The following is a 22,563-nucleotide window of genomic DNA, read 5'->3' as shown; positions in this document are numbered from 1 at the left end:
TTGGACTGCGGCCAAGAGACCAGGGAGCATGCCAAGGAGTCAAGGTGAAAAGTTCAACCCCACCCACTGACCACCCTACGACCACCAGAGAGCACTACGCAAGTGCAGAAGGGCTCTTTGGCTAATTATAACACGAAGTGGGGCGAGGCGGGGCTAGGAAATGAATATGAACGAATGTATTGCAAAACTTAGTGAATATGCAACATTTCGGGGAATAAATAGAGGGACAGGTTTTGCAGAAAGGCGCGCTTGTTGGTAGAGCAGATGCTCCCCTCGCACCCAATGCTGCTTGCTTATACCCCACCTGCGAACTGAATAAACAAATTTAGCTTTTTAAAGTTGAGAAAGTGCCTTTGTTGCTAACACCATGCTCTTCAGAAAACAAAACACAAGTCAGTAGTAATCTAGGAATTTAGGTAGCTATATCGGCACCACAATTTAATGCAATATGGTTCCTCACTTTGGCTTGCCCAGAAATGGGATGTCAAAGGAAACTGCTGCTCATTCAGCAAACTGAAAAGTATACTGTCTAAGGCAAAATTTTAGAATCATTTAGGCATTTACTAAGCTTAAATTGCAAACCATATGTCATATTTTTCCACCTCTGAAAATATCAAACTTCAAAAAAATACTTTTTCAGTTCAATTATTAAAACCAAATGCCTACTGATCCAAAACAAATCCACTAGAACCAATTTCAAATATTTTTCAGAAGGTAAGATGTCCACACATACAATGTAACTAAACACTGAAGCCACAATTACCATAAGAGACATTAAAATTAATTTATGTTGTTTACATATATCTTTTTATGAAAACACATTTCTGTATCTATAAATATATAAGTGGATTAATAAGTTACTGCACAACCGCAGTTACTTAATTTCTACAGCAACTTAATCCACACTACTGACCATGTGCAAGAATATGCAACAGCAAAACAGTCAGACAACTAAGTACAGCAGAGTAGCTGCGGGTGGGTAACTTGCACCTTGTTCCTTATTCCATTGTAACATGCCTGTCTGCTCCAAAAATGTAACCATGAAGATGGAAGACACTGGACTGAATGTTGCATGCAGGAGCACTTACCACGAGTATAGAATGGTTCCCACTACTGATGCAAGTTTGCAGTTTTCTTGCTTTTGCTTTGCAAGCCCAAAGTCAGCTACAACAAAGAAAAACAGATTCACATATCAATAACCAGCCTCTTTGCATGACAATCTGTACTGGTTCACAACCACTGAAAAGTTGGGGGAGGGCAGAATGGAGGTTTGGGTTGTGGTTTTTTTTTTATCTTTTACATTTCGCAGTACTGGACCATACTATATTCCTCTCTCAGGTCTACCAAGTTTAAAAGTATTACAAACACACCTCTGACACTTTCAATCCAAATTCCATGACCAGTTTCAAGTTTCTTTTAATACATTCCAGTCAACTGCACGACCACGGTAAGTATCTAACAAGCAGTAATCTAATGCTCAAATTAATTGAAAAAAAAATGTTATGAAGTTAGTAATTATTTCTTTTTCCTTCCAATAATGATAGCTGGGAAGGGTGGACTTTCTCAGAAATTTAATTTCAAATGAGCACAGGGGGGTCTAGTATCTGAATAGTTTATGTTCAAAGATTCCATTTGGTAAGAAACGATGGTGAATCCTAGCCTTACATTGTGACAAAAGCTGTAGATTAAGATGAACATGTAACTATGTTGAGTGCCTCTTGTGTAATTATCAGGTAGTCTTTCACAAAATTGTTACAAACTGTTTTTAGAGATTATACTTTTAACCTAAATTCAATGCAAACAGTTCAGGTTTATTTTTTTCAACTCATTACTGCTGCTTCAATGGAATAATGCAGCTAAGATATACTGCACTTACTTCATCCAAGAACAGAAAGCAAGAGAAAATAATTATACTTTTTAAAGTCTGTTAATAAATTTTGTATTGTAATACTACTTCAGAATTGGGAAGACTTGTGTCATAAATAATATTGTTTGAAGTATTTTGAGGTTCCTTTTCTACTTGGACAGAGATCATAGCATTCCTTTTCCAATTGTTTTTACAGCAAGATGGTTCATAAACATTTTAGTTCAAAATGTTTCTACACATCAAAAAAAGCTGCAGATCAGAAGAAACACTGGTAAGAAAAATTATTTTCTGCTGGCTCTTGCTCAGTGCAAGCCTCAAGGATCTGAAAAGGAGTAGATCTCTTATTCAGAAAGGGCCTTTGACAAGAAAGCCAAATCTAGGTACCCAGGCCACAGATCATTTTTCTTTGAACATTTTGTTCAAAGAAGGATTAGGTCTGCTGTGCTCAGAAAATTACGTAGAAAGAATGCTAAATCAACAGGCTCACTGAGAGGCCTCCATTTTGCCCTTGAGTTAAAACAGTCCTCAGGCAGTTTACTCCAGGGAATATTAATCCCAAAAGGACCAGAGATTTTTGAAATGTTGGTACTTCCCTGAATTCATTGGGGTGAATAATTCTAAATTCCCTCCTTTGGAATCCTTCACATAATATTCTGTGAAGAAAGAGTATTAAGATATTGCATCAATCAACAAATTCAGTTCCTGGTGCTTGAAAGATTTAGGAAAGAAAAGAGAAGAGCTGAACATCTCTGTTCTGAAATAAGTTGCCTATTTTAATACAACACTATTGATAATCTGGAAAAAAGAAAGCAAGGGAAAAAATCAGTCAAATGGAATAAATATATTATCTTCCTTTAGGCTCAGATCCTCAGAAACAGAGGCAAAACACTCATTTCACTGGCAAGGAACTTTTTCCAAATTCTGCTAAAGCATCTTGACACCAGCAAGAAGCGGTGGAGTCACCATCCCTGGAGGTGTTCAAGAAACGTGTAGATGTGGTGCTTAGGGACATGGTTTAGTGAGCTAGGTGGTGTTGGGTTGACGGTTGGACTTGATGATCCTTGAGGTCTTTTCCAACCTTAATGATTCTATGATTCTATGTCTGTATTTCAGACAATTTCTCTAATAGTTGGCATCCTTCATGAAGGGTGAAGATTATTTTCAAGGCTGTTCAAAGACAATAAAAAACTAACGGACTTTCACTGCTAGACGGATCTGTACAAGCTATGACTAGACATGCAATTTCACCAGCAATTAATTACCAATAGTCATATTTCCTTGGTATGATTATATTTAAATTTTGTACTGTAAACATTAAGCCTTGAAGGTTTTTCCTCTGCATATCAGGAATCTAGAAAAATAACCATTATTTAAATTTTTTTAGAATTCATTTAAAAATAGTCCATGATGCAAGACAGTCAAATAGGAAGAACAATTAACACAAAATAATGCTGTCATAACCCTTTAGATTCTGCAACACCCTTCTTCACTTGTTTTCACTTGTTTACATTGTGTTTAGGGTAGCAGCATAAGCAATAATGAAGTAAGATTGTTTCAGAAAACATTAACATGCTGGGAAGAGGGCATCAAGGGAAGAGAGAACTACGAAAAATTGAGCAGGCTGACTTGACTAGCATCTTAACCTGCTACGGAATTATTTCTTTAACTTTCATAACAGCTGAATTACAAAAACTTTCTAAATCTTAACAGTCTCTTTAAATGAGCATTTTAGGTACTTGCAATGCTTTTTTTCCTCTTTGTACTGGTAGAATCTGGTTTTCCATTTGCTGTTTTATTTCCCAAAGATTTCATCTAGTAGATTGACCTTCAACAGTAAAAACAAGAGGAAAATTTTCCAGACACTATATCTTAACAACACTCATCTCATATCTGCACATTTGTTGCCTTATATTCGAACCCTATTTTAAAATACCATTTTTTTTCCTAAAATCAAACATGCACATAAAGACCAAAAGCAAAGCAAAAAAGGAGGATCAGTGGAGTATCAAATTCACCAAGTATGTGAATTTCAGACCTACTCAGGTCAGATTTTCACTGTGTCCCCACTGAACAATTTCTTCATCTAACCCTGAAAGGCTCAGGATGAGACAAAATCACTTTGCTTCTCTTCAGCAAGTTTGCAATTGTAACCAAGAAAATTTCTCAGCAACTTACTGAGTTACAGTGATCTGGAAGATAAAAATAGAACTTTAATTTTATTTTCCATTAAAACATACCCTAAAAACAAGATGATCTGCAATTTAGTCAACAGTAATACATACTTATTCTATTCTTTTCCATCAATAGAATGGGAACAGAATTAGTTTCTCATCATTCACAAATACACCTTCTAGCTATTCTATCATTCTTCTGTCTGCGTGATATCAATGCTTTGTAAACTCAGTCTACTGTCTGTCAGTTTTTGTGAAGTTTGTAACTTCTGCACTAAGAACATTAGCACTGATCTATATCTAGAACTGAGATTTGTAGACAGAGATGCAATTGTGCTATTAATCCACCAATAGTGTCCAGAATGTTTGATTTACAGTGTGAACATAAATGAGTGGAAAATTCCACTCAGCCTACATTGGAAGCTTTGAAAATGAAGTACTACAAGCACTACCTTGAATTTTGTATGAAGGATAGCAATTCTGATAATGAAGACTAGTTAAATGAGTCATATAATCTGCAAAAAAACCTAGCACTGATCCAAGTGACTCCAAAAAGTAGTGACTAACCCACAACAGACACTAGTTATATCCCCTTCATTTTACGGCCGCTGCTTCTCTGGGCATGGCACAGAATCAAGAGACAACAGGCCTTTTAAAAAGGCACACAACAAGCAAGTACTCTGAATTACAAAACTAACAGATAGCTTTCTTACAGCATCCAGCAACTATTTGAACTTTTCAAGTCTCATTCGCTTCACTATTCTGACACTTCATGGCTGCCTGCTATGATGAGAAGTACAGCAGACAGGTGAGTTGTCTCAAAACTAGTATTCTGCTGCTATATAATCCTAGGTTTCAGTTACATATGGATCTTTTCTGCTGCTACTGTATCAGGTGTACTAAACATTAAATAGAGAATGCCACCCACAAGAGTGTACGGAACCCTTCACAATTCTCCTTGATATCAGACCTGAAAAGTATCAAAGTGATTCCACACAGCCCTTTGACCATCAAGATCTAAACCTTGCTGCAACTAGATGACGCTGAGGAAAAGTGATGATCTACAGAGTCTTCTGTTTTGGACTACAAACAGATGTAGCTACAGAGCTCTAGACAGCAATATGCTGTGATAGAGACAAAATACAGCTGCAGTAAAATATGGTTGCAAAAAAAAGCTGATATAAATTTAAATTCAGAAAACTGTAACTTCTCAATGTCTTATACAAAAAGGATGGCCAGATTAAACTGAAAGCCACAAATAATATTGGTTGAATGAATCTCTAAAACCCTATACAAAACAACTTTAATTCAGGCTGTGCCTAGAATTCTACTTTTTTATGTATCATAAATTATAAATCAGACATTCAACTTGACCAGACATGTACAATTTCAGTAACATTTTTCTACCAATTCAGAATGAGGTGTTTATGAAATTGCAGGTTAGCGTGATTTAATATTTATATTTTCATAGCAATTGTGGCTTAACCAATCACAATTAAGTGCTGTACCAACACATAAGAGATGTCAGTTATGGCCCCCTTCCTGTCAAATTTATGTCAGAGACGAAACAGAACAAATTAGTAGGGTGGGCAGTTCCAGAGACTGCATAACAACAGCATGTTTAATCTTCTCTACAGTCAGAAACAGAGAGCTTGTACGAACACTAGCCTGGCCAGGATCAGATTGTAAATGCCTGTTTCCATTTGCACCAACACACAACTTAAGAGAGTCCTAAAAAGACTGAGATAATTCAGATTTAACTGACATGTGTAAAAGATGTCATGGGAAATGTAAAGGAAGTTATATAATCTTCCGATTAGAATGAAGCACTTCCTGGGCCTAGGACTTTGATTTGTTTTGTTTTTAAACTTGTGCAAGATACAATAAACAAACAGCTGGATAAGGACAGTGTCTAATCACACTCAATATTTACGAAAAAGAAAATATAGTGTGAATATACAGTTTAAAAAATTCTTCCTTCTATTATTGCTCAGGTATTCTTTTTTCAGTAAAACCTATAGAGACGATATTCAGAGACTATCTCTAGAAAAGGCCCCTCATAGCTTAATCTTACATTGTGCCAGGAGAGCTGAAGAATTCATCGCCTGTATGAATTCTAGCTTTCAGACACCTTTCACTATAGGTTCCTGCCTACCAAGTTCTGCTGGAATTGTTCTACAAGGGCCACCTCTATGTAGCAATTTGTCCATGAATTCAGAACAAGCAGGCATAATTCTTTAGCAGGTTTATTTTTTCTGTGCTGACAGCAAGGTGAGAATGTCTCCCACACCATGCACTCCTTTCCCTTTTAAGCCTCGTAAACTCTGAAACTATATGAGAGGTCTTCATGGGATTTGGAACGCGAGTGGCTCAGTTCTCACATGGGTGGTGAGAAACACCTACCTGAGGACCCCAGAACTTTCTTAAAGCAGTTCATTGCTGGGGCTGCTGCATAGCCATGCACAGCACAGAATGCAAGCACTTTGCTCCAGTGTATTGCTGACTTTTTTACTCAAAATCTACCATGAGAGTCTGAAACTGAGGCACCTCTCTAAGGACAACATATTTGAAGAATGCTTGTTACAGAGGAATAAACTGGCTTTGTTACATTGTCAGCCTGTGGATTCTCACAGCAAAAGATTAACAAGGGTTACTATTTCCAGAAATACTGATTGAGGAAAAGAAAAAAGAGCGGCATTATAAGATATACAAGCTTCTTTTACGAAGCAAAATAATTTGGACAATTGGAGGTCATCTTAATTACACAGTCACACAACACTGCTTGATGGGTAGCCCACAGGAATACTATTCTAGTTGTCTCAAGACAAGTTTTGGACAGTTTTGAGATTTGAAAGACTCCAGAAAACTGAACTCGCTCTCTTAAGGATGACTGTGCAGCTTGTAAACACAGAACTACACCTCTGAGTAGATCTTAGAGCAGATCCTTTCCTTTTATAGAAGCTGACAAGTTAAATTCACTGCACAAGCAGATTTAAGATTTCTCAATATTTATGTATCCACCTTCATCTGACATTTTGTATTAACTTTCATCTAGAAGCACTTGAAATTCTCAAATGGACACTTATCCACAAATGCTGTGAGACACAATTACCAAGATTGCAAATGCTCCACTCTTTGGCATATGTGGACTGTATGAGTTAGGCATAATACCACAGCATGCACCAACACAGTATATATATTTACTATCATTGGAAAGAAAGTAAATTATCCTTAATTTCATTAAGGTTGTAAAACAACAAGGCTCAGTAAAATTCAGAAGTAATAGATAAAAGTTCTTCAGCTCTCTCCAAAAATTCAACGTACATTGGTGCTAAGAAAAAGTACTGAATAAAATGTTTGTTTAAATATTGCAATAGTTTCAAACTAATCACTGTAGAAAATAAATTTCTACAGTATCAGTGCCAAAATAAGTTTCAGTTCTTCCAATTTTCCTCAACTCCTATAAATCTGTGACAGAAATATGAATGCTTCTCAAGGACAATTTTGAGCTAACATATGAAAGTACACGTACACTTCTTTATATCTAGATCAGACCAGAGTTAAGTCAAAGGTGTTAAATCAAGACAAGAGTGCCCCTCAGTGGCAGTATGTTGATATAAAATACAACTACGTGATTCTTAACTTTAAAATAATACTCTGAATATTTATTTTCATCACTCAGGGACAAATGCTCTATTAAGTCGCCTTCTTTCAAAACTATATCAATACTAAGAATCAGAGTTTTTTAGCACATACTTAAATTCATTCATTATTAAATTGTATGATCATCAGGTATAAATACATACTACAAGACAACAGTTAAATACATTTGCCTATTATAGCCAAGGGTTTTGTGATTGGGTGTGTGCATAAGTCTACACTTCCCTGTTATTTTTAGAGAGACTGATTTTTACATCAAGACTTCCCACAACTATTTTACAGTATTCAAAATGTTTATTTAGTTCTGTGTCATGAGCAGTACGAAAACACGCAGTAGTTCTCAAAGAACTTTAAAAACTACAGTATCTACTACAGAACTGCCTGTAAGGCTTGCTGGTATACCAGGTTGTATTAATTCACTCAAAGAGTAAAACTTCATCACACTTTGGAATACTGCTCACACATATACTGCTTTCAAAGCCTACCCTGAAACCTGGCTAGGCTCCTTCCTCCACACTGTGGAGATTACAGAAGCATACATCAAGAATATTCACTACTACAGACTTAGGCAAATAGCACCTCACTGCAGCTGATCACTGGGAACAACCGATGGTTACTAAAAAATTGCATGGTAGAATTGGAATAAAAGATGGCTGCTGTACTTTGTATGTACTTGCTGATTTAAATAAAAACAGGCATTGAAGCATAACTATAGTTTAATTTAGGGATAAATCACATCCTCTGTCCTATTTGACATACATCGCTGCAAAGAATATAGTCATGGCTGATGGCACCTGGTGGCAATGATCACAAAATCTGCATTAGCAATTATTTTACACAACAGTACAATAATACAACAATTTATTAGCTTCCAGGTATGGTGACCAATGTTCAGAAATCTGAAATCTTCTGAGAGTTTCAGTACAGAAATTCTATTCACTCACAACATGGAAAATTCTCTTTAAGCATAGTAGTTCTACTTACTAATTGTAACTTTGTCTTTATCCCCCAGCATGACGTTGTTCGGAGTGAGATCTCGATGAACAATCCTTTTCTCTTTGTGTAAATAGCGAAGAGCTAGACAAAGCTTAAAAATAAACAGAAAGAGCCTTATGAAGATTCTTAACTATAACCTGAATAAAGGCACATAAAATTAAATTCATATCCGATATTAGTATTACTTATCCGATATAATAAGTATTACTTTTTCATTTATTAGAATAACAAAGACAAATGGTGCTACTAATTACTTGCAGGAAAGTCCTCATAACAACAAAAAAAACAGAGGCCCTTACTTGGATAAATATATGCCATATTCTTTCTTCTGTAAACTGTTGTTGCTTTTCCTTCAATGAGCAAACGTGTTCTCCCAATGGCACTCCCTCTATAAGCTCCATGACTATGTACAATCTGTCATCTACATAAAAGAAAATTAGTTTTATACACAAGGCATTTGAAAATAGCGTATTTGAGGTTAAAATATATTTTAAGAGTTGCTATTTTTTACTTTTTAAAAATTCATTTGTACAGACAAATACATTTGAATCATAGTTCTACTCCTTGTTACTCCATTTTTCCTCAACTTGTATCACAGCAACTATAAGGAATTCACTACCTGATGATCACTTAGTAGTCAGATGTCTGTAGCTAGCCCTTTATAAAAAAAGAAAACTAAGACAACATGGCTAAGCAATCTTTATCATTCATTCTACTAATCTCTATAGCCTTTCACCCTACATAGCATTCCAGTTGTAAATTAGGGATCCCTAACTTCATAGGATGAGAATGCTTTCTACATGTTTATATTGCATCCAGTTTTACTGATAGGTAAACAACAATAAAAGTTATTTCTCACTATTTCTTCAACTTTAAAGGAATATAAGCCTGTCTGAACTGTGGCAGTTCTTGAAGAAAATATTACCATTTATTGCTCAAATTTGACACATTCCTTCCAAGCTCTAAGTGCTTTTATTATATATTTCTATTTCTTCATTACGTACAATGTGGTAATTCTCTGCATTTATACTTACTCTGCAAGAAGGTTCTATAATACCGTACAACATTTGGATGATAAAGCTACAATGTGGAAAAAAAATTTAGATGTTTAGATGTAGTTAAACTGATGGCACAGTATTTATAATGTTTAGCTACACATTGGAAGGAGGGATTCCACAAGGATTCCACGAACTTGATTATGAACTGCAGTGCAGTAGACCTTCATTGCTACCCAAAACATGAAGAAGTGTTGCACATTACTAGAGCAACCAGAAGGAAAAGACAGTACGATTCCTATCCACTCTCCCCTTAATAACTCAAAGAGACTAAGTGAAGTTTGAAGACAGGCAATTACACCTGCATCAAAGTATTGGCTTTCTTAGCCTAAGAACATTAATGATCAGTCTGTTTTTTTAATTTTCAATTACAAAAAAAAGACAGTCTTCTCATTATAATTTAAACCCAAGAATTCATTACATGGAACAAAGACTCATCAGTTTTCTATCACAATCTTAATGTTCAGAATCCCTGAAAAACATTCAAGTACTGCCAACACAAAAATTAAGAATCTTTAGTAATAAGCATTTGCGCTGCTGTTAACACCAGCATAAGAATGTTTTCAATATTGACAGCATTCAGGTAAAAGGGGCCAACATTGTACTGATCAGATAAAAATTTTACCAGCAGCTGGAAGCCCTGCTACATGAGAACTCACAGTTAATAATGGTAACAGCAGAATACCCATACGTGAAACTAGAGACATACCTGCTCTCTGATGATGGTTAATTCAGATACAATGTTTTTTACACTGCTGTCTCTGTCTTTTTTGTCCTTTCCAAATGCTGGACTGTGTAAATTGACCTCTTTCATTGCGAGGAGATTTTGTCCATTATGTTTTCGAACCTATAAAAAGTATAAAGTCCTTGGAAAATTAATATAGGATGGGGACAGAAAGGATATTATTATGGCTACTACATTAGTTACAGTTATAGCTTTTTCTGTGAATGATGCAATTGCTCAAAAGAACTGGAGATCCAAAATGCAGGTTAGCAGTACACTAATGAACTTGTCACAGTGTCTGAAGTAAGGTTATCTGTGCCCAGCATTGCCTTTCAGATAAAACATGCTTTGAATTTCTGTGGTTTTACACTGATTTGTTAGCCTTTGCAACAGAAAGAAATGCTGTTTGTGGAAAGGAATTTTTTAAAAGTAAAAGTAGGAAACCTAAGAGAGACACTGGTTAATCTTATAAATACAAGAGGGGACAAACAAAATCACAGTAAACACTAACAACAAGCCGAGATCCATAAAGGCCTTTTCACACCTGCATTTCCCTACTGAAATTCAAATGACGGTTGTGACTAAAATAGGTAATTAGACCCTCTTCATGAAGCCTCCCCTCAAACCTGTAAATTAATATCAAAAGGGAAGTTTACCTTATATACACTTCCAAAAGCTCCACTGCCAAGGTGCTCTAAAATTGTGTAATTGCCTATATGTTTTGTAGGTGCCTTATTCTGATTGATGCTCTCAATACTTTCAGCAATTTGCTTCAGTTTGTCCTCCTGGTTATAAATTAAATTACAAATAAATAAATATAAAATATTTCATGCCTTTCCTGTGCAAGGAATACAGCTTCTTAAAGCTATGAAGATTTTCACTTACCTTTAATAAATTTAGCTTTGATACCAACTCTTCATAAGCACTGATATCACGCACATAATGTCCAATATCAATGAAGATTTCAAACAAGTCAGTAGGGAAAAGTCTATAAAGGTTTAAATTTCGATATATTTTAGAAATAGTGTTCAGAGTAGCTATGAAAAGTCTCTGCTGTAGATTAAATGTTATTACAACTTTCTTTGGAATCTTCTAATAACACACTTTTTACTAATCTGTTCAGATATTAACACTCCAACTTTACATACATAGGAATTAAAAAACCTTTCAAAAGTCAGACTTTAGCCTCCATGGGTTGGGTATTAACATAAATGACAGTTCTCCAAACAAGTATAAGCCTCTTTAAAGTCAATGCACCTCCTGAGTTTCTATTTTTTTCTTGTAGTATTGTGATGTGTTTGCCCTTGGCTGGGGCAAAGCTGTTTGCTTAACCCAGGACAAGTATTTCATATTATGCTTGTTGCCACTTAGATAAAGTGACAAGTTCCTTCTTGTAATAGATTAAAAGATAGGATTAACATTTGTCATTATTTAAAGAATCACAGCACCCATCTTAGAATTTTTCTCCAAGAAGTCTAGTCTAAAAAATGAAAACGACAGAGGAAAGCAAAAGCTAACAGGTAGTGGGCAATATTTGATAAGTGACATATTAACTGAAGGTTTGATTCTTTTTAAAGGAAGCAGAAATACAGAAAATTAAGGCATTTGGAAAAATATGAAAGACAGCACATCAGTCCAGATTTATCACTTTCAAAATTTGACACCAATCGTGAACATTCACTACAAACTGGGGTGCTTTCAGTATAAAATTCACTTTTTAGAAGTAAAAATAACACAAAATTTATATTTAGAATTCTAGTAATTTATGATACAGAATAAAATAATACAGAAACACTATTGACAGGCAGACCTCCCAGGCAGTATGATTACTATCCTAATCCCACAAAACAAACAGTTAGGTTTTACACAGCCTTTGTAGCCAGCCTGGTGAAACTGTCATCTTACTAGTAAAAATGGGTAATGGATGAAAGATATTTTCTTCTTATCGACCCAAACCTTTCAGCAACACTCCTAAGTAAACCAGCTTGATGCAAAGTCATTCCCATGTGAAGGAGTGGATGGAGAAAAAATTTACTGCTCCCAGTTACTTGCTATGACCAAGGGCTGTAACTTGCATCTGCTAATCTTCAGGATAAAAGTATGGTTTATCTCCAACAGTATTAAATCTGTCCTCAACATATTTTAAACCTTGACTCATGGGGGAAGAAGTCATCCCTACAGAGATAGGTTCTCTGACATGCATACAATAGAAGTCCCCACACTGAAAGTCTGAATCTTGCAGGCTGCCACTGAAGCAATGCAGGAAGGGTTATCTGTAGCTGTGGACTGGACAGAAGTTGCGTGTTACTATTTCTTTTTGTTGAAAATAAACTACATGTGAAAAACATGTCTTTTTGATTGGAATGACAACTTTTGAAAGCTATCCTAAAGGAGTTTCACAAAACATCTTGTTAACATACCTTTTAAAGATATGTCGATTTCTTTCCATGCTGAAGAGAAATCTCAGGGCTCTGAAAGCATAACACTACAGCACGAAAAACACTTAAATTAACTAGAAATTTATACACAAATGGAAAAGGCACTGATAAACATTAAGGATACCCCCTGACTTCACACATCAATAAACTTTGTACTTAAGTGACTGGATAGATTATGTTATTAACCTCATAATGAAGAGAGTAAAAATATATCTGGTTCCTTGAGTATTTTAAAAGTAGGCAGGGCCACTTGGGGGGGGCAGGGAAAGGAAAAAAAGTGAGTGACTACAGCTATAGCACACAGTGAAGAGTATCTAAGTCTTAACCATATTTTCGTATTTGCAGATAGCTCAACACTTGAGACCTGGTCTCCTCCCCAATGCTGAAAAAGGTAAATATAATCAGTGGTCTTGCAATGATGCAGTTGAAACAGCATTTGGCATTTTTTCTGAAATATGCAGTGTAGTAAGTTCTAACAGGGAACAAAAGAAGAAAAAAGAAAAGTGAGAAAGAGAGAATGTGACAAACAGGTCAACTTTTTTATTTTAACTCACCATATTTACAGAGATCTTTATGTACCTCAGTTTCTATCTTTATGTACCTTAGTTTCTATATGATCTCTACTGAATAAAGCTTACTTTTAAAACAGTCACTGGCAGGTAGTTAATATGTGTATGTAACTCATGTTTAATTCTGTGTATCAAGAGTCAATAACACAGCACACATATGGCTTATCAAAGAAAGATGATTGTATAAAGTACACCAAAGGGAAATAAGGTATTGATATCTGAAACAGTGCAAACAGTAAATGCTTTAAACATAATTTAGAATTACGTTATTGCATCAGTGACTAAAACACTGCTACAGTCCAGTGTGATAATCCCTGTTTAGACAATGGCAACTGTGTCTTATTGATAACTGCAGAACTAAACCCAATGTTTAAAACATATCTTTCAATTATATAGAAAATGCATTAAACGAAGAAAATACAGGCCAATGCTACTTTTGAAGGAAGGGGGTTACTTGAAATTTTACAGAAAAATAACAGATGTTAATGCTGCTAAGAAGTTGTCGCTTTTACAATGTTTCTTTTTAGTCCAAAGTAAACTCCTCATCACAGGAGAAGGATGGTGTGTTGCCATGTCTAACATTCCACTGACAAGCACAGTCACAACTTAGCTGTACAAAATAGCCCAGACCGGCTGGACCATAGCTGCTACCTTCAAAGTTTTTCGGTTTAGAGACTATACATAGATCTTACTGTAGAAAGCGCATCGGTGAAGGGGCATGAAAACAGATTAATAATGAGCTAAGCAGATATTTTAAACAACAACAATATTTGTCTCTCACACTAATATTGTGAGATTAAATATTAAAACTTGTGATATGCTTCAGTTAAGGCATAAGGATTTTTATATATGGTATGCATGCAGAATAAATGGCAGATATCACTGCCACACTTGAAGCAATGAGTAAGATCACTATGGCAGTATGGTAGAAAGAAGCTGAAAACTGAATCATTGAAAACACAGACAATGGAGCAGTAAAGAAACCAGACCACACTGTCAGAATTCTAAGAAAATGCCTATGAAATTCAAAAAGGGTATTCCAATAGCTGCAACTGTATTGCATAACAGTAACAATGATGAAGGAAATACAGACAGCAGTGTGAGAACCTAAACAAGGATCACAAAAAAAATATACTACTTCTTGTTTGCCCAAAACTGATTTATTTTTCATACGTGATCATTAAGTCCATTATTAACTCACATGGCTTCATGTTTAATCCAACTACAGTTGCTCAGTATCTCTTGTGATTCATTTCCTGCCACATTCTGCTGGAATCTAAAAAACTTGGTGGGTATAAATTAACCTCCTCAAAGCTGTATGAGGCAACTGTACTGAGCATCTACTCCAGTTTATTAGACTCCATGTTAGCTTCATATATCTTCTTGGAAGACTTTTATTTATCTGACCTTTAAGCTGATTTAACTGAAGAAGAAAGGTACCTACTGCACTGAATCTGCACTCCAACTCTAATCTAGAAGAAATGCAATGAGAAAGATGACACTACCATGAGCTTTTTTTTGTGGAAATGCCTTCCCTTTCTACCTGATTAGATAGTTGAGTAGCTATGTTAGCCATGTCAGTGAAGGGCTATGCCAGAACAAAGACCAGGTGAGAGGCAGGATCCTGACTGCATTCACCTGTGCTAAAGACCTCCTGACACTTGCCCACAGAGGGGCAACTGGAGCAGCAGCAGTTGTGTTCATCCCTGAATCCCAGACCACTGCTTTCCTATAGCTTAGAGAGACACCAACACCATTTCACAGAGGCTGGAGAAGAGCTGTCAGATAATTAATCACTACCAATAACTTTTATCCTAAGTTGACTCAAACCAGTACATTTATGGAGGTATTGACATGCAAAACAAAGAGACATTCTACACTTATTAGCTCTATATTTATCCTACATTTAAATTTGCTCTATTTCATGTGATGTCTTCCTGTATTTTATTTAACAACCACAGTAAGATGCACCAGAAATAAACTTATGTTAGCACAGTGTCAAATCTACAGTGAGTTTCAATTAAGATAAAGGCACTAAAAAGAACATCTGATGCTGGGCAGCCTGAAAAATAGGAGAGATTAACAGAAGAAAAATACTCACTTTCGTTCACACTATATGAGGTGCCAGAAACAAATTAGATCAGAGAAGAACACCAGAAATTGAGTCACTATTATAGGTTCCTGGGCCATTTGCTATTCCTGGTTTTGTTTTGATGGTGTTTTTTTCCTCTTTGAGTATAATTTTTTTGTACTTCACTTTAAACTTTAAAATAATAAAAAATTCTCAGAGACTGTTGGGGGCTTTCATTGTGCAATGATAATAAAGGGAGTTACCTGTAATACATTAGCTTTTTCAGCATTCCTTTCTTTGTTTGGTAAAATCAGCTTTGCTATTGTATATATTCCATTTGCCTGGAAGCAGAGAAAGGTCAATATTAATAACCCTCTTTTGCACAGAAACCATAAATAAAAACCAATGTTACTTCAGATAAATCAGAAGCTAATACCAATTGACAAGTTCTCAGCATCCTACTGCACACCTAAATTATAAGCTCAAATGACTTAGCTGTACATAAGAATGAAATCATCATTACATTTAAACTGATACTGCAAAGAGAGCTTGCAAACAGATAATGAAGCAATGCTTCTATCGCTAGAGGTAAAGGAAATTGCAGCAACAGATCTTTGATCACCATGTGGATATTTTGAACCGTCAGGAACCAAAAATCCAGATACGATAAATACAAACTGGAGAAACACCAGAAGGGATATTCTTAGTAGTATGTCCACGCCTGGTTTTGTGAAAACCATACTGTATTTCAGTTTCCATTTTCATGTAACTATACTTGTGTCCTCCGTTAATATATCCATCCTGTTGGTTTGATAGATGGGTACTGGTAGATTTAGTTACAGTACTGCTCCCAGTTACCTGAAAAGCTCCCTGTTGGAACTACTCTCCTTTCTAGCAGAGTTTAAGGGAATATGTGTCAGTTCTGCAGGGACTCTGCTGCAGTTCCTGATATGTGTTCTTAAACTGTTCATGAAGGGAGAGATGAGCTAAGGTTTTAGGCTGTACAATAGACCCATTGAGTCATAAACATGTTCTGGCCTGCTACCAGAACTGCTGCAGACCACTACAGAGGCTGTAAATTGAGACAAGGACACAGGATGGACACGTAGAGGGCAGCTACAGCTGGAAGTGGTTTGCAACTGCCTGAAACAAGAGTATTAAGCTGCACTGAGTTAGTTCTAATAAACTTCATGAAATTCAGAATTTGTCCTTCCCAGTTAATTCCATGATTATTCTTATTTACGGTCCTATTTTGAATATGGCAAAAGCACGGCAAGAGATGCCAACCAATATGGGCCCTGTCTAAATAAAGTTGGTTATTCTCCCAAACAACTAGACATAAATTGGTATCTTTCTGTATGTGTCTCTGTGTGTAAATGTATAAACAAAGATACTAAAGTTATATAAAGGCGCATTTTCCAATCCCTTACAAATGTATTTTGTTTGTTAATTAAATGATGGTGACAAATAAGAACAATTAAGGCAAATTATAAACTCTAATCCCTTACTTAACTGAATAAAGTCTTCCTACCTGTACTACCTGGTAAGCGTTAGCCTCATTTAGCACCAGTTCAGTAAGCGCAGCACAACAAGCTAGAATAAAAATTCAGATGTAACATTTAGGGCCAAATTCATAAAGATATTCAGAGAGCATGGTAGGTTAACCTTAGCTAAGGGCCAAATGCCCATCCAGCTGCTCATTCACTCCCCTTACTTAAAAGACAGAGGGAGAAAATAGGATGGAAAAGCTCACAGGTCAAGATAAAGATAGAGAGATTGCTTACCAGTTACCATCACAGGCAAAACAGACTTGACTTGGTGAAAATTAATTTATTGCCAATTCAAATAGATTTGGATAGCAAAAAAGACAAAAAATTAAAACACCATCTTCCCCCCATCCTTCCCCCGCCCCCAACCCCAGACTCCTGTTCACTCCCAACTCCTTTACCCTCTCCCCCCAGCAGCACTGGGAGGTAGTGGATGAGGGTTACAGTCAGTACATAACAGTTCCTCTCTGCTGCTCCTTTCTCCTCACATTTTTCCCTGATCCAGCATGGGTCCTCTAAACACGTTGCAGCATGAATACCCGCTCCACAGAGGTCTCTCCCATGGGCTGCAGATGGATCTCTGCTCTGGTGCCTAGAGCACCTCCTTCCCCTCTTTCTTCTCTGATGTTGGTGTTTGCATTGTTGTTTCTCACTCCATTACATTTTTTTTTCCTCTCCTTGTCTGCTCACTCAGCATTTTTGCCCTTTCTTAACTATGTTTTCACAGGGGCACCACCAGCTTTGCTGATGGGCTTAGCTTTGGCCAGCAATGGTTCTGTTGTGAAGACAGCTGGAACCAGCTGTGTCCAGCACAGGCCAATCCGTTAACTCTTCCCACAGAGGCCAACCCTGCAGGCCCACTGCTAATAAAACCTTGCCACCTACACACAATGCAGAAGGCTAAAAATACAAACAAGTACTCAGCCAGAACTTAAAAAGACCTCTGTAAGTTCAGTGTGTACTCTTTCTTAGAAGCCCTTTAAGGAAAGCAGAAGCAACCCAGAAATGTGCTCCATGCTGGCAATACTTTTGGTACTGCAATTTATTTCACATTACCAGCAATTCAGGGTACCATTCATAATAAAGTATTCAAAAACACTTACATATTATGTTACAGCTTTCAGGAAGATATTGCAAAGGCTCATGTGAGGATATTTTGCATTGTCCTTCTACAGTCACTGGAAAAAGTATCCTCCAGAAGGCATTTCAGAATGGACAGTTGACATGCTATTGAGAGATCTCCTCTAAAAGGGATTCTCTGCATAACTACCGAGGAATCCTCACCTGACTGGTAGTCTTTAACATACCACTTTGAAAGAGTTCCATCATAATCAATTAATGATTGATATATAGTAACATTAGTGATTTAGTGAACAGTAATATTAATAATTTATATAGTAAATTTGAATAGAGGGAAAAGTATGATCAAATAAAAATAATCTCAGGCTAAAAACAAAATTTTAAAATAGATATATATGTTTGAGATGTTTTTACAGGTGGAAGAAATATATATGATTCTCATGTACTTAATACTTTATCCTTTGTTTCTAAAAACAAGTGTGCTTTTTGAAAATATGTGCTGGGATTGCACATTTAGAAATAAACACAGCTGACTTGGTACTCCCACTTCCTAAAGCAGGTATAATTGTTTACAGTTCCAATTCTGAAATAATTTGAATCCCTTTGTGCAAGCACAAGTAAACACATAACAGAGGATTAGGCCTTTTAAATCTACCTGCTTGAAGTGAGAAAGTATTTTCTTGCATCTCATCAGGACTCAAATCATCTGACAAATGAAGATGTTGTATTCTCCCTGCTGCATTTGCGCTAGATAAACTTCCAACTGAAGAGCGATTTTTTTTCTAAAAAAAAAACCCAAACAACAGATTTCAATGTAAAAAATAGCTTAACATATCTTTGTTAACCATTTCTAGAGTTCTGAAAATTTGCATGTTTTTCACTGAATTAGCTGATGCACTTTGAAAAAAGCAAACAAGTCTTTAAACTGAAAATTCCTTTACCATGTTAAATTATATTCCCAATTCTAGCTCACTAAATAGGTGTCTCATTAGGAAGCAAACTAAGTAGAGAGCAATTACATTTATAATCTATTCATATTTAGTTTATACACTGAAAATACGAAAAACACTAAGATAATGAAATATGCATAGCTGAAAAAAATACTGCTTATTATGTTCTAAAGAGATTTTTAATTTCTGCAGACATCACATACAGCTGAACAAAACAAAGATGCTATTTGATAAAACAGTGCTTAGTCAAACATATCTTAAAGTATGAAACAGTCTCATGTAATGGCCACAAGGTTGAGGACTGGAAACCTACCCCCGTAATATATGAAGCAGCTGCTTGATTCCACCCCAAATCCGTATTTCCACACTAGTCTCAGGGTCTTCACAAATTTGTACCAGAATCCAAACTATACTCCATAGAAGTTTGATATGATCAGAATGGAGTAAACTGAGCAAGACTGGAACTCCTTCACATATTTTAATTTCCTCTTTGACTTGTGACTCTGCACAGAGGAGACGTAGCAACTCTGCTGTGAGCCTAAAAAAAAATCAGCAAGAAATTTTAACAATAACTCCATCTTCGCTTTGTATTGTCAGTTAGCAAATGTGAAAAAAGCTCAGCAAATGTTTAAGAAAGAGCAGAGACCTCCTATAACAAAAAGAAGTCAAAGAAAACTGCTTAAGTAACTGTAAACTGATTGAACTCACTGATTAAAAAAAAAAGAAAAAGAAAGTCCACATTTTCAGAAGGGATGAAATTATATTTACATTGAGTGTAACTGTCAGCATAGGCAGCCAAGCATACACAGCCAGGATGGAGATGGCCAGGTGGACTGCAGCCATCCGTGGTACCACCTTCTTCTTCATGGCATTAGTACTACAATTAGCACTCGCTGCATGAACTTGTGAAGTCCATCTGTGGAATTAGAATAACTCCACGAATAACCATGATTCTTCTCTAGCATGGTTTCAATATTATGCTTACAAAAGGGATTGGATGTGTCATTTAAAAGGTTTATACAAGATTTTAATTAACTTCACTCCAATTGAGGTGGACTTTCCATAGAAAATATGGTTAGGTATTTCCTTTTCCGTTTGAAACAAAAAAGCTGCACGTGTTTTTGATGAAACATACGAATTCAGATTCATATCTAATTTAAAACTATCTTTAACGAGCACTGAACTTCAGCAGCTTCCTGTCTACACTCAAATTCCAGTTTTTATAACAAACTTTTGGTTTACATATAATCCAAATAATTTCAAACCCAGAAAATAAATAAAATATTTCGGCATATTCAATTTCTTTATCTTCAGTCATGGGTAAAATAACGTACATGTATGAAATGATTAAGCAAGAAATCTAAAAAAATCTTTGCAGAATTTTAAATGTGATAGGGTAAGTGACACATCATCAAATTTGAGAGTCTTTTGGTTTCTTACTGAAATGCAGATATACTATGCTCATATAGCAGGCTTAGCTGAGATGAAAGGAAATATAAAAACTGAAGGAACCTTTGTGATTTTCTGATTGAAAGGATGTGGGGTCTGACCCAATCTCTGGCACAAACTACGACAGCTATATGTCTTGCAACTTATTAGTTTATATTGGGCATCCCAGGAACTGTCAGAATTCAGCATGCTTTCCACCTAGTCACTCGGGTCTCTCGAGAGCAAAGAGGAGATGCACCAAGAAAAGTGACTGCTGTCACTTTATAGTAACATTGCAATTGATTTGCACTGCACTGGAGGCCATCAGTGGAGAGAGAAGAGACAGCTTATAACAAAACTGCTAGAAAAGATTTTGCTACATCAATACTGACTGAAAATACATAGGTGTCAGAACTTTACCTTGAGTATATTAAAATTGACACATTATATAATTCCTGTAAATAAACATGTTCCTAAAAGTCTAAATATATTTTAACACAATTAATCTATAAACAAAGTCTCACCTTTTAGAAAGCAAATCGTATTCATGTAATATCACCAGCAAGTTCTCAACAACGGTGAGCTCACTTATCTTCTCCCTACATTCTGGACTACAAATAGATTATTCCTGGCATTTATATAAAATTAAATTATATGAAAAAACGTATTGCTCTTTAGCCTCCCTCCTTACACATCTGACCAATTATTTTTTCCCTCAAGTCTTAATCTTATTGTGCATACAAATATTTAAAGCCACAAAAATATGCTGGGTCAAGAGCAACATTGCAACAATTTCCAGTTTTCCCAGAACAAAACAAGTAAATGCAAATGCATAAAAATATGTATTTCCTTTGTTTCATACCAGAACTTAAACAAATGAGGTACATTTTTAGAATCAAATACAATTTCCATTAACATTTGTAATATACTCCAAACACTTTCTTGCCCAGTCGAAATGTAACGTATTTAATTTTGTAAAGAAAGTTAAATGGGCATTGAAAATGTATATGTAACAACATCTAAATTAATACCAATACTAAACAAAATTAAACTGAAATAGAACAAAATAAATCTGAGAAAAGAGAAAATTCAGAGAAATCTTAGTAAATAAATTTCTACTGATCACAAAGAATTGTATCTATTCTCTTCAGTTTTGTAATTTTCCTTATAATTTTTCTTTTAAAAGATTAAATTGTTATATAAGTCTGGAAGCCAGCAGAACAATGTAGAAGCAGCAGCTTTTCTTCTACAAAACTATTAAGGGTGAAAGATGCTGTATCTTCCTTTTGCTTTTCTTCCCTCCACACAAGGAAAAAAAGTCTTATCATTATTTAAAACAGTCATTAGTAAAGAGTGGACACATATACACGGATTTGAGTGTACGTATTCACTATTTACTACACTGAACAATATTCTTGCTGGTTATTGTGAGGCACTGTTATATTAAGGTCAAAAGATTTTTATATGCAGGAAGTAAGAATTCCAGAATCCTGCACAGAGATTGCAAAGAGAGATTCTATTACTTCAGTCTTGTAAAATTCTCCACATGAGAGTTCAGGCAACTGACACCATCTACCTGGACTTGTGCAAAGCCTCTGGTGCTGTCCCACATGACAATTTTGTGGGAATTGGAGAGACATCGATTTGATGGAAGGACCATACACTAGATAAGGAATTGGCTGGATGGTTACACTCAAAGTGTTGAGGTCAACAGCAAAATGTCCAAGTGGAGACCGGTGACAAGTGGTATTCTGCAGTGGTCAGTATTGGGACCAGTGTTGTTTAACATCCTTGTTGACAACATGGGCAGTGGGACTGAGTGCACCCTCAGCAAGTTTGCTGATGACACCAAACTGTGTGGTGCAGTTGACATGCTGGAGGGAAGGGATGCCATCCAGAGGGACCTGGACAGGCTTGAGAGGTGGGCCAATGCAAACCTCATGAAATTCAACAAGACCAAATGCAAGGTCTGCACATCGGTCAAAGCAATCCCAAGCACAAATACAG

General features: G+C 36.0%; 1 protein-coding gene across 1 annotated transcript in view; it reads right to left on the bottom strand.

Annotated features, from left to right (window-relative positions):
* NEK10 (NIMA-related kinase 10) overlaps nt 1-21,167 on the bottom strand; it is a gene marked incomplete at both ends in the record, with an annotated part of 67,731 nt that extends 46,564 nt beyond the window's left edge. Inside the window, 13 exon segments of the mRNA XM_010087284.1 lie at nt 1,089-1,164; nt 8,683-8,785; nt 8,994-9,115; nt 9,729-9,774; nt 10,459-10,596; nt 11,130-11,258; nt 11,359-11,461; nt 12,894-12,958; nt 15,815-15,892; nt 17,083-17,144; nt 18,834-18,960; nt 19,438-19,666; nt 21,081-21,167. Of these exon segments, the coding sequence (XP_010085586.1) occupies nt 1,089-1,164; nt 8,683-8,785; nt 8,994-9,115; nt 9,729-9,774; nt 10,459-10,596; nt 11,130-11,258; nt 11,359-11,461; nt 12,894-12,958; nt 15,815-15,892; nt 17,083-17,144; nt 18,834-18,960; nt 19,438-19,666; nt 21,081-21,167 (1,365 nt within the window).
* Between the last annotated feature and the right edge of the window lie 1,396 nt (nt 21,168-22,563).

The sequence above is a fragment of the Pterocles gutturalis genome, unplaced genomic scaffold (genome assembly GCF_000699245.1).
Source record: "Pterocles gutturalis isolate BGI_N339 unplaced genomic scaffold, ASM69924v1 scaffold3856, whole genome shotgun sequence".
Classification (NCBI taxonomy): Eukaryota; Metazoa; Chordata; class Aves; order Pterocliformes; family Pteroclidae; genus Pterocles; species Pterocles gutturalis.
Note: the sequence above shows the minus strand (reverse complement) of the source record. Positions and strands in the feature narration are given on the sequence as shown.